The sequence below is a fragment of the Panthera pardus genome, unplaced genomic scaffold (genome assembly GCF_024362965.1).
Source record: "Panthera pardus isolate Hobbes unplaced genomic scaffold, ASM2436296v1 HiC_scaffold_27, whole genome shotgun sequence".
Classification (NCBI taxonomy): Eukaryota; Metazoa; Chordata; class Mammalia; order Carnivora; family Felidae; genus Panthera; species Panthera pardus.
This window is the reverse complement of record NW_026526843.1, coordinates 83,553,890-83,571,727: the sequence shown is the minus strand read 5'-3', so window position 1 is coordinate 83,571,727 and position 17,838 is coordinate 83,553,890. Positions and strand designations below refer to the sequence as shown.

Below are 17,838 nucleotides of genomic sequence, written 5' to 3'. Positions count from 1 at the left end.
AGGGTAGGGGCATCTGGGTGGCTGGGTCAGTTAAGCGTCCAACTCATGATCTCTGTGAGATGGAGCCCCGCATCAGGCTCTGCGCTGACAGTGGGGAAACTACTTGGGATCTTCTCTCTCTCTCTCTCTCTCTCTGCCCCTCCCCTCCTTGCTCTCTCAATCTCTCTCTGTCTCAAAATAATAAAAAAAAAACATTAAAAATGTTTTAAAGGAAGGCTATGAAGAAAACAAAAGCATGGTGAGGAGCTAGAGAGTAGTGGGGTAGGTCAGGAAAGAAAGACATCTAAAGAAAAGACACTTGAGCAGGTGGAATGGAACCAGAGCATCTCTGTCAGGGGCTACAGTAAGTGTCAAGGTCTGGAGTTCCTGCCTCTCTGCTCATCCTACCACTGGATGGCATCTCTTGGCTGGGGCCAAAGATTTTCTTGCCCCATTCAAGGAAAGGACAGCACTTTTCTCCATGCCGACTTTCTCTTTTTATATTTAGATTTTTATCTAACAGTTTAATTTTCCCAATTAATTTAAATAGTTTTAATAATAAGGTTAGTACTTAATGTGCCTACAACCCATTGTATGGCCTTGACAATAACCCCCATCTGTCCATGTGGTCCCCCAATTCATTGCCCTGCCTCCCCTTAACTGAGGTAAACATCATCCTGAATCCCAAGTTCATCAATCTTTTATTTTTTAATATGATTTTATCACAACTACACACAATCCTAAATAATTTATGTTCTTTATACTAGTAGCTTTTAATTTTGTGAAAGTGTGTTATTCTTTATGTAATCTTTTGGGAATTACAGGGCTCTTTTCCTTTAATATTCATCCATATTGTTGAGCATTGTTCTAGTTTATTCATTTTGACTCCTGTTGATGAGCATCCATTTTTGTTTCCTGGTTTTGCTGTTGTGGACAGATTGTCATGCATATCTTAGGTTTGTGCAGAGTGTTTCTTTTGGGTATATTCCTAAGAGTGGACTGGTTGGATTGTGAGATATGTAAATATTCACTGTAGGAGGGAATGCCTACTTTCTAAAGCTGTTACACTGATTCACATTCCTTCAACAGGGCAAAAAGATCCTGTGGGTGCACATCCTCTTGGTATTTACGGAATGAAATTTTTGTAAATTGAATGGGTGTAAAACATAACCTCATTATGTCTTGATTTGCATTTCTCTGATCTCTAATGACTTTGAACATCTCTTCATATGTTTATTGGCTCTATCTTTCCTTCTCTGGAATGGTCTAACAGATGACCTATTATTTTTTTAAACATAACCGTAGTACTATTAGGATGTTCAACAACATTAACAGTGATTCTTTTTTAGTGTTTTTTTATTTTTGAGAGAGAGAGAGAGAGAGAAGGCAGGGGGAGGGGCGGGGGGGGGGCAGAAGATCTGAAGGGGGCTATGCGCTGACAGCAGGAAGCCCAATGTGGGGTTCAAACTCAAGAACCACGAGACCATGACCTGAGCCAAAAGTTGGAGGCCTAACCGACTGACCCAGCCAGGCCCCCATGTAAACACAACTTTTATATGCACAGGGAATCCAAAAAATTCATTTGATTCACTTTATTGCAATATTTATTTTATTGCAATGGTATGGATCCAAACCTGAGATATCTTCAAGGTATCCCTGTAGATCACCACTGAAATGTTTTATATATCAGGAAATCATTTTAATATGATTATCTTTCTTACAAGCCATGAGATCATGACCTGAGCTGAAGTCGGAGGCTTAACCAAATGAGCCATTCAGGCACTGCCTCCCCCTTTTTTCATTAACACTGATTCTTGGAGCTCTGTATAGAAGTGTCTGCATGCCAGACATGCTACCCTTGATTCAATTTCTTCTTCGTTTATTCATTCAATAAACTCTCAGACCAGGCTTATAGATGTAGAAAGAGAATTTGGAATAATTAGAGAGTCCAACACTGTAAAAAGCAAAAATTATCTCAGACTATAAAAACCTGCCCTGCCATTCATCAGGCTGGGAGAACAATCACAGATGCAAAATTAACAGGAAACATTATTTCTCCCAAGGACTGCAGCTGTAATGTCACACAGAGCTCTATTTTGAGTGACTACTACTTTCTTAGTTGCCAGGAAACTTCCTTCTCTACAATCGTAGACTATCAAAAAACTGCCATTCAAAACGGTATCAGTACTAATGAAACATCCTACTCTTGCTGGAGACTCTAAGTCACTTAGACCCAAAAATGCAGCCAAGATTTTCAAACCTGAACAGAGATAAGGGTACTTAGACACAACACTCTACATCTATCTTAATTTTATCGTTTCCAAAAAAACAGGACTCGGTTCACTTTGCAGTTCACATACGGCCTTGTTTTGCTTTCATGTTACCAAAACACTTTCATTTATATTTCATCTGAACTTCACCAGTTTTCAGAATCCTATAACTCTATCTTTTCCTTTGATTAGTGAAATAATCCGTGGTTCCTCTGGTGTGTGGTCTCCCTCATTGATTGATGGATCTTTCAGACCACAAATTAGTCCCAGATGGTCTTAGGCTGAGTAGGACACCCTTACATTCCAGATTGTTAAACTGAGACCCAGAGGGGATGTGACTGGACTGAGAGCATCCAGCAAGTTCATACCTGAGACTGTGTCAGTTCCTCTCAAAACATCTTCCTCACCTGACGATTCAGAAAGGCCTTCAGCGGGACGATTCAGAAAGGCCTTCAGCGGGGCACAGAAAGGCCTTCTACCTCGATCAGGAGGATTCCCTGGAGGAGGAGATATCTGAACTTGGTTTTGAAGGAAAAGTATGCATTCCCAGGTAATGGCAATGGGACTTCTTCTCTTTCTGCCCAGTGACATCTCCTAGAAGGGTAGAGGCATCTCCAGAATTTCTATATGAGAAGTACTATTAGGGACAACAAACTGGCTGAAGTCAGGCAGAATCGGTCTTGTCTTAAAACTACATTTTCAAAGAGACTATCACTATGCAGATTTTATTTTATGTGGAAATAAAAATAATGGTTCCCTAAAGATGCTTTTATTGCCATATTGCTTTAGATTAAGAAAAAATCAAAAGATATATTATTTTATACCTTTTATTTTATCTGGGTTTGCTGGAGTGGGAGATAATGTAGACTAATGGGAGCATTCAGACCTCCACAGCCAACCCCCACAAGCACAGCAGAGGGGAATCTAACACTGACTTCTCCCCTTTTCCCCCCAGTGCTACATCCTAATAGGGTTTGCACACCCCCAATTTCTTCCCCTTCTTCCTTCGTGGTATGTTCCAGGAGGGGACTGTAAACCTGTCTGACTTCTCCCCCTGCTCATCCTGTGGTATCTGCCAGGAGAGAACAGCCACTGGCACGTCTGCGTCTTTCCAGAGGCCCTTCAACTTCTCTGAACATTATTGCACAGATCCAGAATACAGATGCAAAGACCCCCTCCCCCAGGAAGACCGCCCAGAATAACGTTCGCACCCATGCTCTGCGCCATCTGTGAGATGGCTCCACAGCTCTGCCTCGTGAGTTTAGAGGCTTCCCCACCCTCCTTACGGAATGATCACTCCCCCAACATGGCGCACCCCACAGGGAAGCGCGACCTGGGCGCGGCCATTTTCCCCGCTTGATAACTCGGGCGAGGGGCACTGAATGCGCCAAAGCACCGACTCCGTAACGTCCCCACGTTGACTTTGGGCTGACAGTGGCTTCGAATGTGGTTTTGCGCGTGTGCAGAACCACGCCCCCTTCGTTCCTCGCCCCAAACCCTGAGAAGGGGCGGTGCTAGGGTTGGTGACCGGAAGCAGCTACGGTTCTCAGCAGTGGTTCAATAGTTGTCGGGAGGATCTCTTTGCACTGTGTCGGAGGGATGTGGAGGTGATGGGTCCCCAGGGAGGGTGAGTGTTGGGGAGTTCTGTGTGGTCAGTGGTAGAGTCGGTTGTCTAACCGTAGTTGGATGATTCGATCATTATTTTCCTCTTCTGTCAACGTTAAGATCCTGAACTTCACTCCAAGACCCACAAGGTTTGGTGCATTATGTTCTGAGTGTTCCCTAAGAGTTGATTTTTCTTCTGCCCACGAGTTACTTAGAAGTGCGTTTTTAGTTTCCAAAAGTTTATCTTTTTAATAGATTTCTAACCTTAGTCTTCTGTGGTAAGAAAAGTGGCTACGTGAAGCTCCCTCCTTGAAATAGGAAGACACTCATGGTCTAGGCCATAGTTAATTTTTATAAATGTTCCGTATTTTAATCAGAAATAATATTTAGTTGTTTAGTTGTCAACTGTGTCATACAAAATTTGCACTCTTTGTTGTCTTTTTCTCCTGTTACTGACAGAGAGGGAAACTCTCCAGTGTGATGGTGATTGGTGCATTTCTCTTTCCTGCTGTCCATGATGCATTTTGAGTTAATAATGTATAAAGTGTGAGACTTAGATTGAAGCTCATCTGTTTGGATGTCCAATTACTCAAGCACCATTTGTTGAAAACTAGCCTTACTTCCTTGACTTGTGTTGCGCCTTTGTCAAAAATAAATTGGCCATACTTGTGTGGGGCTATTTTTAGGTTCTTTATTCTTTATTTTGGAATGTTGAACCAGCCTTACATTCCAGGAATAATTCTCACTTGGTTTTGGTGTATAGTTCTTTTTATATGTTGCAGGAATTGATTAGCTAATGCTTTTTTTCTGAGGAATTTTTGAGACTCAGTTTATGACAGATACTGGTCTATAGTTTTGTTTTTTGTTTTTTGTTTTTTTTTTGTTCTGTCTTTGTCTGGTTTTAGAATTAGGGTAATACACAACTCATAGAATGAGTTGGGAAGTATTCTTTTGTTTTGTATTTTCTGGAAGAGATTGTGTAGAGTTATGCTAATTTTCCTTTAAGTGTTTGGTAGCATTCTCCAGTGAAACCATCTGGGCTCGAACATTTCCTTTTGGAAGCTGTTTCATTATGGCTCCAACTTCTATAGTAGTTATAGGACTATTGAGATTATTTTTTTCAGAGTATCTATTTAATAGTGGGTGAGTTGTGGGAGTTTGTGTTTTGTGGAGAATTGGACTATTTCATCCAAATTGTTGGATATATGTGCATTTAAGTTGGTTATGGTATTCCCTCACTTTCCGTTTAATGGAAAGTTTAGCGTCTGTAGTTATATCTTCTGTTTCAGTTCTGATATTGGTAATTTGTATCTTCTTTTTATATTTTTCAGTCTTACTAGAGGATTACCAATTTTATCAATCTTTTCAAAGAACCAGCTTTTGGTTTCATTGATTGTTCTCTATTGTTTTTCTGTTTTCAATTTCTTTCTTTCTTTCTTTCTTTCTTTCTTTCTTTCTTCCTGTGTTTACATATATATTTTTTTCTCAACTATTTTTGTTTATTTCAGGTGTACTATAGAGTGATTCAACAATTTGGTAAGTGTTTTAAATTTATTGATTTATGCTCTTTTATTTATTACTTCCTTCCTTTGGCTTGCTTTGAGTTTTCTTTGTTAGTTTTCTAGTTTCTTGAGATGGGAGCTTAAATTATTGATTTAAGACCTTAATTCTTTTCTTTAAAAAATTTTTTAAAACATTTATTCATTTTTGAGAGAAAGAGAGACAGAACACGAGCATGGGAGGGACAGAGAGAGAGGGAGACACAGAATCTGAAACAGGCTCCAGGCTGAGCTGTCAGCACAGAGCCCGACGCAGGGCTTGAACCCAGGAACCATGAGATCATGACCTGAGCCGAAGTCGGACACCCAACCAACTGAGCCACCCACACACCCCATCTTAATTCTTTTCTAATATAAACATTTAGTACTATAAATTTCCCTCTCAACACTGCTTTATCTGCATCCAAAAAATTATGATATGTTGTGTTTTTAGTTTCAATTCATTACTTTTTAATTTCCATTGATCCATGGATTATATAGAAATTATTGGGGTGCCTGGGTGGCTCAGTCGGTTAAGCGTCCAACTTCGGCTCAGGTCACGATCTCACTGTCCGTGGGTTCGAGCCCCGCGTCGGGCTCTGTGCTGATTGCTCAGAGCCTGGAGCCTGTTTCAGATTCTGTGTCTCCCTCTCTCTCTGACCCTCCCCCGTTCATCCTCTGTCTCTCTCTGTCTCAAAAATAAATAAATGTTAAAAAAAAATTAAAAAAAAAGAAATTATTGTTTGATTTCCAAGTGTTTAGACACTTTCCTGTTATCTTTCTGTATTGATTTCCAGTTTGATGATATTAGAGAACATACACTATATGATTTCAATTTACTGAGGTTTGTTTAATGACCCTGGGTGTGGTAGGTATTGGAGAATATTGCATGGGTGCTTGAAGAGAAAGTGTATTCTGTTAGTATTTGGCTGGAATGGGATGGATATGTTTAGTTAGTCCACCCTTTTCTTGGTCCTTTGATTAAGGGAAGTAGGCTTTTCTCAGAGTTTTTGTCTCTGTATCTGTTGACAGTTCTGAGTTATAAGCTTCTCCAGTGCCCTGTTTGTGATATATGGGAGGAAAAGGAAACCTAGGGAACTCACCACTGTGTTGTTCCTCAGACCCTGAGATCCATGGGCTATCTGCCTTTCCTTTCTACATCTCAGAGTCTTACTATTTGTATTTGTTGTGTGATGTCATTTTTTTTCCTGGTCTCTTATACATTTATTGTTCTCTTTTGTTTTTTCCCTGTATTAACTTTGTTAATTTACACCTTGCTAGGGAAGCACCTGTTTCACATCAATATGAAAATATGTTGCTATACATTTATGCATAATATCCCACAATAAGTAGTTTGAAACACTGCCTTATCTGGGAAAGATATCTATATCTATATCTACATCTATATCTATACCTATTATATGTTTTAAGCTATCCTCCTTTATCTGGTTTGCCATGGGGTTATCTCTGACATTGGTCATTTCAAAGGACTAGCTCTTTGTTTTCTTTAAACCCCCTATTATATTTATTTGAATTATTTAAGATTTAATTTTTATTAGCAACTACTTTATTTTTTTGGTGGAGGGGGCTTTGCCTAGTTTTGTTTTTTCTAATTCTAATGTTTTAGGCTGAACACATAGTTCTTTTGTTGTTATATTTATTTTTAATTAAAATCAACCATTTAAAGGTGTAAATTTCATTCTATATGACTTTAGTGTGTCCCATGACTTCTGGTAAAAATTGTGTGGCTTCTGTATTGACTTCCCACTTACCCTGGATTATTTAGAAATGCCTTCCTTTTCTTTTAAAACAGATTTATTTAAAAAAGTACAAATTAAAAAATAAATCAGATTTATTTAGCTATACAAAATAGATTTAGATATATTCCAGTAACATAAAATTCATCCATTTAATGTATACAGTTCAGTGGTTTTTAGTACATTCACAGAGTTGTGAAATCATTATCACAGTCTAATTTTAGAGCATTTTCAATAGCCCAGAAAGAAACCTGGTACACATTAGCAGATATTCACCATTCACGCCACCCCACACTCCCAGCCTAGGCAACTACTAATCAAGTTTCTGTGTCTATGTATTTGCTTATTCTGAATATTTTACATAAGTGGAATCATAAAATCTGTGGTCTTGTGTGACTGGCTTCTTTCAAGTAAGATAGTGATTTCATGGTTTATTCATGTTGTAGCATGTATTAATACTTCTTTTTTATTGCCACATGATATTCCATTGTATGGCTATACTAAACTTTGGTTATCCATTTTCAGATGATGGACATTTATATGGTTTCCAGACTTTGGCTACTGTGACTAATACTGCTGTGAATAGTTGTGTATATAAGTTTTGGAGCAGACGTGTGTTTCCATTTCTCTTGGCTAGGTACCTAGGAGTGGCATTGCTGGATCATATGGTGACTCTATGAGTAACATTTTGAGGAACTGCCAAACTGTTCTTCAGGGTGGCTATCCCATTTTACAATTCCACTGACAATATATGATCCAATTGATTTGCATCTCACCAATGCCTGTTACTACTGTCTTTTTCCCCCCCTTATTTTAGCCATCCTGATGGATGTGAAGCAGTCTCCTAATGAATAGAATATTTTGGTTTTGCTTTGCATTTCCCTAATGACTAATGATATTGAACATCTTAAAAAAATTTTATAATGTTTATTTAGTTTTGAGAGAGAGAGAGAGAGAGCGTGAACATGGGAGGGGCAGAGAGAGAGGGAGACACAGAATCCAAAGCAGGCTCCAGGCTCTGAGCTGTCAGCACAGAGCCCAATGTGGGGCTTGAACTCACGAACAGCGAGATCGTGACCTGAGCTGAAGTTGGACACTTCATCAACTGAACCACCCAGGCGCCCCTATATTGAACATCTTATACTATGATCAGACAATGTAGCCTGTCAATTCCCAGTATAAAAACATCTACCAGATTTCCTTCCTGGCCAAACTATTTGGTGGAATTTTATAAAAGTTAATGCGCATAAGAAAAGAAAGCATAGTCCCTCTTTCTTTGGTATAACATGTTTATGTATTTAAAATTCAACTTGATCATGCCTTTTATTTTACTCCTTATTTACTTTCTTGTTGCCTCTTTATCCCATTTCTTATTTTTGTTGTCTTTCTTACTTCTGTTCCTCTTCATTTTATAAAGGATACTTTCCCTTTCCTACCAAGAATGACTAAATCTATAGTGCTTCCATTAGTTGATCAGAATAAAATTGTTCCTCAACATAGACACAGAGACATCCTCTCCTCCCTAGACCCCGTAAAAGGAGAAACAGTTTTACCTCTGAATATTTTGAAGTAATTAAAACATTACAGTCCCAGGCTATTAATATTTTCCTTATGGTGTATCTCTTCTGTTTTAAGAAACTTTCCTCTTTTTTTATTCCAAACCGCAGTCATGTTTTCAACATCTGTTAAACAGAACCCTGTTTATTTTAAGCCAACCACACAAAAGGTACTGTGTTGTAGTGTTGAGAATGTGAGCTTTGAAGCCAGGTAGACTGGGTTTGACTTAACATCACTAAATCCCTGTTTCTGTGTGCATAAAATGAAATAATAATGATTATGGCAACATGTAGGGGACAGGATTGTTGTGCAAATTCAGAGGGTACCAGCTTTTGCATATTCCATGATTCCGTGTAATCACAATGCTTGCTAATATGAATTAAATGTTTACTTGGGCCAGCCTGGTGCTGTGTCTTATGAACAGCACTGCATTTAATTTTCACAGCCTCATGAGGTAGTTTTGACTCATTTTGAAAAGAAAATGAAGAAACATTTTTTGACATGTTTATTTTTGAGAGAGTGCAAGTGGAGGAGGGGCAGAGAGTGGGGGACAGAGGATCTGAAGCGGGCTCCCCGCTGACAGCAGTAGGCTAGCCCGATGTGGGGCTCAAACCCACAAACTGCATGATCATGACCGGAGCCGAAGTCGGACACTCAACCGACTGAGCTACCCAGGTGCCCCTTTTAATTTTTTAAAAATATTTTTGAGAGAGAGAAAATGAAGAAACATTTTTATACTCTTGTAGCTAAAAGTTGGCAGAGCTAGAATGTAAGCCTTTATTAATTTTAATCTAAATCTCATGGTCTTGCTCATATTCCATTTTGACGAATAACCAGAATCGATATTGACTGGACTTTGTCTACCCCGCAGTATCCAGTGCCAGGAACTGTACTTGGGTGCCTCCAGGAAGTGTTCGTGGGGTGACTGCTGAATGACTGACTATGTGGACACTGTCTTTCCAGGTTTCTTGGAGTCTCTGTTGAGCCCGCGGGCCAGACCCCATAGCGGAGGCTGCAGAAACTTCCTTCCGGCCCCAGCAGCTCTGTTTGAGTCCGCGGACCCCACCTGGCTTCCGGCTCTTGGGAGGAGCATCAGGAAGAGAGCTAGAGGGCTGAGGCCCAGCGGGAACATGCCAGCCAACCAGAGCTCTCCCGGGCCATCCCTGGCTCTGGCTGTGGGGAGATGTGACAACTCGTGTGAGGTGAGGAGGAAAGGGTGCCCAGGGGCAGGAATTCATCCAGAATGAAAGATAGTATCTGATTATTTTAATTTGTACAACTTGTATTTTAATCAAGCAGCATAATGAGGGAATTTTTATTGGTCATTCCTTTCCCTTGTGTGAATTTCCTTCTCTTGTCTATTGCTGTTTTATTTATCTTAGCTTATGGACTTTTTTAAATTGAGCTATAATTAACATAGGATGTTCTATTAGTTTCAGATGTACAACATATTGATTGGAAAGTTTTATACATTACTAGATACCATAATAAGTGTACTCACCATCTGTCACCATACAATGTTATTACAGTATTACTGACTCTATTCCCTATGCTGTACTTTTCATCCCTGTGACTTATTTATTTTATATCTAGAGGTTTGTACCTCTTACTCCCCCTTATCTATTTTGCTCCTTCCCCCATTGACCTCTCCTCTGGCAACCACCAGTTTGTTCTCTGTCTTTAAGAATCTGTTTGTTTTGGTTTTTGGGTTGTTCGTTTTGTTTTGTTCTTAAGATTCCACAGATAAGTGAAATCCTATGGTATTTGACTTTCTCTGTCTGACTTATTTCACTTAGCATAATAGCCTCTAGGTCCATTCGTGTTGTCATAAATGGTGAGATTTCATTCTTTTTTAAAAGATTTTATTTTTAAGTAATCTCTACACCCAGTGTGGGGCTCAAACCCACAGCCCCGAGATCGAGAGTCACACACGCCACTGACTGAGCCAGCTAGGTGCATCAAGATTTCATTCGTTTTTATGGCTGAGTAATATTCCATTGTTTATGGTGTGTGTGTGTGTGTGTGTGTGTGTGTGTGTGTGTGTACCACATCTTCTTTATCCATTCATCTATTGACAGACACTTGGGTTGCTTCCTTATCTTGACTATTGTAAATAATGCTGCAATAAACATAGGGGTGCGTATATCTTTTTGAATAAGTATTTTCATTGTCTTTGGGTAAATACACAGTAGTGGAATCAGTGGATCATATGGTAATTCTATTTTTAATTTTCTGAGTAATTACTGTCTTCCAAAGTGGTAGTATCCATTTACATTCCCACTAACGGCGCACGAAGGTTCCCTTTTCTCCACATCATCACCGACACTTATTATTTGATTCTAGCCATTCTGACTGGTGTCAGGTTACATCTCATTGTGGTTTTGATTTGCACTTTCCTGATGATTAGTGATGTTGAGCATCTTTTCATGTGCCTGTTGGCCATCTGGATGTCTTTTTTGGGAAGATGTCTATGTAGGTCCTCTGCCTAGATTTGAATCAGATTATTTGGACCTTTTTGGTGTTGAATTGTATAAGTCCTTTATATATTTTGGATATTAACCCCTTATTGGATATATATTTTTAAGTATCCTCTCCTATTCGCTAGGTTGCCTTCTTGTTTTGTTGATGGTTTCCTTTGCTGTGCAAAACCTTTTTATTTTGGTATAGTCCCAGTAGTTTATTTTTGCTTTTGTTTCTTTTGCCTCAGGAGAAATATCCATAAATATGGATTAGTGCCTGTGTTTTCTTTTAGAAGTTTTATGGTTTCAGGTCTTACATTTAGGTTTTCAATCCATTTTGAGTTTATTTTGCATATATTGTAAGAAAGTGGCCCATTTTCGTTCTTTTGCATGTAGCTGTCCAGTTTTCCCAGTACCATTTACTGAAAAAGACAGTCTTTTCCCTATTCTATATTCTTACCTCCCTTTGTTATAGACCAATTGACCGTATACATGTGGGTTTATTTTTGGGCTCTCTTTCCTGTTCCATTGATCTGTGTGTCAGGTTTTCTGTCAGTACTATGATATTTTGATTATTACAGCTTTGTAGTAGATCTTGAAATCCAGGATTGTGAAACCTCCAGCTTAGTTCTTCTTTCTCAAGGCTGCTTTGGCTATTTGGTGTCTTGTGGTTCTGTACAAATTTTAGGAATATTTATTCTAGTTCTGTGGAAATTGTTGCTATTTTGAAGGGATTGCGTTGAATCTATAGCTCACTTTGGGTAATATGGACATTTAAAAAATATTAATTCTTCCAAACCATGATCTGAGTGTATCTTTCCTTTTGTTTGTGTCATTTTCTTTTTTCAATTTTTTCAAGTTTACTTATTTATTTGAGAGAGACAGAGACAACATGAATGGGGAAGGGGCAGAGAGAGAGGATGAGAGAGAATCCCAAGCAGGCTCCATGCTGCCAGCGCAGAACTCGATGTGGGGCTTGAACTCATGAAACTGTGAGGTCATGACCTGAGCCAAAATAAGAGTCAGATGCTTAACCTTCTGAGCTACCTGGCGCCCCTGGTGGTGTTATTTTCTTTTTTCTTTTTTTTTTTTTTTTTATCATCAATGTTTTATAGTTTGCAGAGTACAGATCATTTACCTCCTTGGTAAAATTTTTTCCTAGGTATTTTATTCTTTTTTGGTACAATTGTAAATGGGATTGTTTTCTCAATTTCTTTTTTGGCTACTTCATTATTAGTATATAGAGATGCAACAGATTTCTATATATGGATTTTGTATTCTGTAGCTTTACTGAATTTATTTTTCAGTTCTACTGGTTTTTTGGTGAAGTCTTTATAGAGTTTTCTATATAGAGCATCATGTCATCTGCAAATAGTGATATTTTATTTCTTCTTTACTCATTTGGCTGCCTTTTATATCTTTTTTCTTGTCTGATTGCTGTGGTTAGGACTTTCAGTACTATGTTGAATAAAAGTGGTGAGAGTGGACATCCCTGTCTTGTTCCTGATCTTAGAGGAAAAGCTTTCAGTTTCTTACCATTAACTATGATGTTAGCTGTGGGTTTTTCATGTATGGCCTTTATTATGTTGAAGCATGTTTCCTCTAAACTCACTTTATTGAGAGTTTTTATTATGAATGAATACTGTATTTTGTCAAATGCTTTTTCTGCATTTATTGAAATGATCATATAGTTTTTATCTTTTCTCTTGTTAATGTGATATATGGAATAAATTTCACTTGATTATGGGTTAGGATTTTAATATATTGTTGGATTCCATTTGCTAATATTTTGTTGAGGATTTTTGCATCTATGTTCATCAGAAGTATTGGCCTGTATTTTTCTTTTTTTGTAGTGTCCTTGTCTGGTTTTGGTATCAGGGAAATGCTGGCCTTGTAGGATGAACTTGGAAGTTTTCTTCCCCCTTCTATTTTTTGGAATAGTTTGAGAATAGGTAGTAACTCTTTTTTAAACATTTCACCTGTGAAGCCATCTGGTCCTGGACTTTTGTTTGTTGGGTGTTTTTTGATTACTGATTCAGTTTAATTGCTGATAATTAGTCTGTTCAAATTTTCTGTTTCTTTTGGATCCAATTTTGGGAGATCATATGTTTCTAGGAATGTATCTAGTTCTTCTTGCTTGTCCAATTTGTTGGAATGTAATTTTTGATAATATTCTCTTACGATTCTTTGTATTTCTGTGATGTCGCTTGTTATTTCTTCTTTTTCTTTTCTGGTTTTATTTATTTGAATATTCTTTTTTCTTGATGAGTCTGATTCAAGGTTTATAAATTTTGTTGATCTTTTCAAAGAACCAGCTCTTGGTTTCATTGATCTTTTCTATTGGGTTGTTTTTTTTTTTTTTTTTTTTTTTTTTTTGGTCTTTATCCCATTTATTTCAGGTCTAATATTTATTATTTCCTTCCTTCCTTAGCTTTGGGCTTTGTTTGTTCTTCTTTCTCTAGCTCCTTTAGATGTAAGGTTAGGTTGTTTACTTGAAATTTTTCTTGCTTCTTGAGATAGGCTTGTATCTCTATAAACTTCCCTCTTAGAGGTGCTTTTGCTGAGTCCCAAAGATTTTGGACCATTGTGTTTTCATTTTCATCTGTCTGTATGTATTTTTTGATTTTCTCTTTGATTTCTTGGTTGAACTATTTGTGGCTTAGTAGCATGTTGTTTAGCCTCCATGTGTTTGTGTTCTTTCCAGAGTGTTTCTACTTGATTTCTAGTTTCATAGCTTATGGTTTTTTTAAAGTTTTTTTTTAATATTAAGTTTCATGACCCTTTATGGTTCTTGTATATTTTTGTGAATGTTTTTTGCCACTTTGTAATTTGAAATTAGTTTTTTGTTTTATTTACAAGTGGTAAAGGGTGTCAAACAGTTCTGTAAGTCGTATTTTATTTTATTTCATTTTTAATGTTTATTTTTTCTCTTATTTTTTTAATGTTTATTTTTGAGAGAGAGAGAGGGAGAGGGAGAGAGAGAGAAAGAGAGTGTGAGTGGGGGACGGGCAGAGAGAGAGGGGGACACAGAATGTGAAGCAGGCTCCAGGCTCTGAGCTGTCAGCACAAGGTCCTACGTGGGGCTCTAACTCATGAACCATGAGATCATGACCTGAGCTGAAGTCGAATGCTTAACTGACTGAGCCACCCAGGTACCCCTACTTACATGTTTTTAACTTTTTTTTTTCCATTATAACCCAGTACAGTTACTATAATGACCTGGATTTTGTAGTTTAAGTTCCTCTGGAGTTTGATGGGTTTTTTTGTATACTGTGATTCCCTCTTTACTGCCAGCCAGTTGGCTCCAGAATACTGTTCCTTTCAGGAACAAGCTTTTTTTATTTTTTTTAAATGTTTGTTTATTTTTGAGAGAGAGAAAGAGAGAGCGAGAGCATGAGCATGAGTAGGGGAGGAGCAGAGAGAGAGGGAGACAGAATCTGAAGCAGGCTCTGCGCTGGCAGCAGAGAGCCTGAGGTGGAGCTCAAACTCATGAACCCCGTGAGATCATGACCTAAGCCAAAGTCAGAAGCTTAACCCACTGAGCCAACCAGGCGCCCCAAATGTTTGTTTATTTTAGAGAAAGAGAGACAGACAGAGCATGAGTGGGGGAGGGACAGAGAGAGAGGGAGACACAAAATCCGAAGCAGGCTCCAGGCTCTGAGCTGTCAGCACAGAGCCCAATGCGGGCTCAAATTCACGAACTGCAAGAACATAACCTGAGCCATCGGTTCCTTAACTGACTGAGCCACTCAGGTCTAAATTGACTTTTAGAATGGTTCTTTCCTGCTTTGTTTCTGCCAGATTCCAGCTTGCTGGAGGCAAACATTCTTAATCTTTTCAATGGATTCAATTTTTTTTTTTTAATTTTGGCTTAAATTATCTGTTGACTTTCCATTATGGAAGGTGGAGATTTAGCTTTTCCATACACCCCCACCAACATAAACGTTTGCCTATAAATATTGTTTTGATCAGATTCATCATAAGTGTTTATTACTGTGACTATTTAGAGTTGGATCACATAGTGTCTATGCTGTGATTACTGTTTCCGCACAACTCTTTCTTTTCCCTGGGATTAATAATTTTCTGGTTTAGTCATTTCTTTGCTTTACTAGATACATATCAATGATTCAAGTCCAGATTCTTCACAGTTGTTTAAATCTCCTCTCTGCATATTCAAACATATTAGGTAATAATCATAATGACAATAATTATAAACACTCATATCATGTTTACCATGTGCCAGCAGTGTTATATGCACACAACATATACTAACGCATCTTCATAACAACCTCCTGGAGCTGGTTGACTTGCTGAAGACTGGTCAGGTAGCTCTCAGCTTCACCCGCAGCTATTACCTTGGTAATACATTTGCCATCCCCTAAACAATCTTTCTTACCTCTGTCTTGTGTCCTATTCCCTTTCCCGGGGATCCTCTGCCTTCTTTCCTGTTTCCTGGGTCCTGTGTCTTCCTCTTTCTTGATTTACCCCCTCATTTTGTGGGAGTACATTCTTCAGTCTATCCCTGAGAATGGATGCATGACAGGTAGATTTTATGAAACTTTGTATGTTTGACAATTTCATGCAAGAATATATTATTTACTATCTATAATTGTATAAGTACATTTATAGAAATAAAAAAGTAATACATGCCATGGAAATATACTTACTTGACCTTGACACTAAATATATCTTTTTGGCTGATTATAGAATTCTAGGTTGGAAATCATTTTTGTGCAGAATTTTATTGTTAAATTTTTTTAAATGTTTATTCATTTTTGAGAGACAGGGAGCATGAGTGGGGGTGGGGAGGTACAGAGAGAGGGAGACACAGAATCTGAAGCAGGCTCCAGGCTCCGAGGTGTTAGCACAGAGCTCAAAGCAGGGCTCTGACCCACAAACCACAAGATCATGACCTGAGCCGAAGTCAGATGCTTAACTTAACTGACTGAGCTACCCAGGTGCCACAATTGTGCAGAGTTTTAAAAGCCTAGTTTCCAGTCTAGTCCTTTTCTATTCATGCACACATTTTTCTCAGCTTTACAGAAAAACGGTTATTTGGTTGTTGATTCTCCATTTCAAAAAATTCTTTGTTCTGATTTTCATTTCTTTTTCTTTTGTTCTCTTTTCTAGTAGTTTTTTTTTTTTAATTATCTTCCAGGTCTTCTGTGTTGCTCATTAATACTTATATTTTTATTTCAAATAGCTCTTTTTATTTTCAGAATTTAAAAAAAAATTTTTTTTTAATGTTTATTTATTTTTGAGACAGAGAGAGACAGAGCATGAATGGGGGAGGGGCAGAGAGAGAGGGAGACACAGAATCGGAAGCAGGCTCCAGGCTCTGAGCCATCAGCCCAGAGCCTGACGCGGGGCTTGAACTCACAAACCGTGAGATCGTGACCTGAGCTAAAGTCGGACGCTCAACCGACTGAGCCACCCAGGCACCCCCAGAATATCTTTAATTTAAGAGAGAGAGAAAGAGAGCAGGGGAGAGGGGCAGAGGGCAAGAGAGAGAGAGAGAGAGCACGCATCTTAAGCAGACTCCACGCTCAGCATGGAGCCCAACACAGGGCTCGATCCCATGACCCTGGGATCATGACCTGAGCTGAAATCGAGAGTCGATGCTCAACCAGCTGAGCCACCCAGGTGCCCCCTGTTTTCAGAATTTTATAATAGCTTTATGGGTGTAGTGTCTTATCAGTCTAAGGATATTAGTAATAGTTTTTTAGTTTAATTTTTTGAATAATGATATGGACACATGGCTCAAAAGTTAAAAAATATAAAACTGTATAAAATTTAAAAATGTAAAAGTGTACAGTCTAAATTCTCTTACCGTCTTTCTTCTCTCAGCTTGGTTCTCTCTAATATATTCTAACCAATTTAGTTACTTTTCTCTGAATGATTAGGGTTTTTTATGTAAATAAAAGCAGCTGTGAACACATTCTTACTTTATCCTTTTTATTTCATGAATGGTGGCCTACTAAACATATCATTTTTATTAATTTTAAGTCTTTTGGTGAAATACAGTATGAATTACAAACAATGCTGCCATGAACACTTTTTATCATGTCTCCTCATGTACATGTATACCCGTCTCTTAACTATATATATAGGGGTGGAGTTAATGGGTCATAGTTTAAGCCTATATGTAAAATTTTTTATTGTAGAATACATCTTACATACATACAGAAAAGTGTACAAAACACACATGTATAGCTCAGTGATTTTTCACGATAGGTCTAGAAAGTATCCTTAGTCAGCATTCCAGGATCTCCCTACTCCCAAAGATAACTACTACCCTGACTTTTACAATAATCACTTCCATTAAGAGGATCACAAGCCTCAGGGTAGGAGAAGAAATAGACAAGACAGGACTTATATAAGAATATATAAAGACTTGTATAAGAATATATAAAGAACAACAAAACAGTAAGAAAAAGCAGACTATCCAGTTCAGAGACTTTATTTGAACAGACACGTAACCAAAGAAGATGCACAAATAGCTAATAAACACCTGAGAAGGGGCTCAATCTCATTAGTCATTAGGGAAATGCACAATTTCAACCACAATGTAATACCACTACACTGTCACCAGAATGGCTAAGATTAAGAAGACTGACAGTGACAAGTGTTGAGTGGATAAAGAGCCATATCAGTGGCTCATATGCTCGTGTCA

The 17,838-nt window shown here is 38.2% G+C and overlaps 1 protein-coding gene across 3 annotated transcripts in view; it reads left to right on the top strand.

Moving 5' to 3' along the window:
* Positions 1–3,743: 3,743 nt before the first annotated feature.
* ZNF81 (zinc finger protein 81) overlaps positions 3,744–17,838 on the top strand; it is an 85,051-nt gene continuing 70,956 nt past the window's right edge. The window contains exons 1-3 of one of the 3 annotated variants that reach the window (XM_019417558.2): positions 3,744–3,876; positions 5,363–5,390; positions 9,670–9,908. In XM_019417558.2, coding sequence (XP_019273103.2) covers positions 9,837–9,908 — 72 coding nt within the window. In that variant the 5' untranslated portion in view covers positions 3,744–3,876; positions 5,363–5,390; positions 9,670–9,836. The other 2 variants (XM_019417559.2, XM_019417560.2) reach the window with 2 other exon arrangements.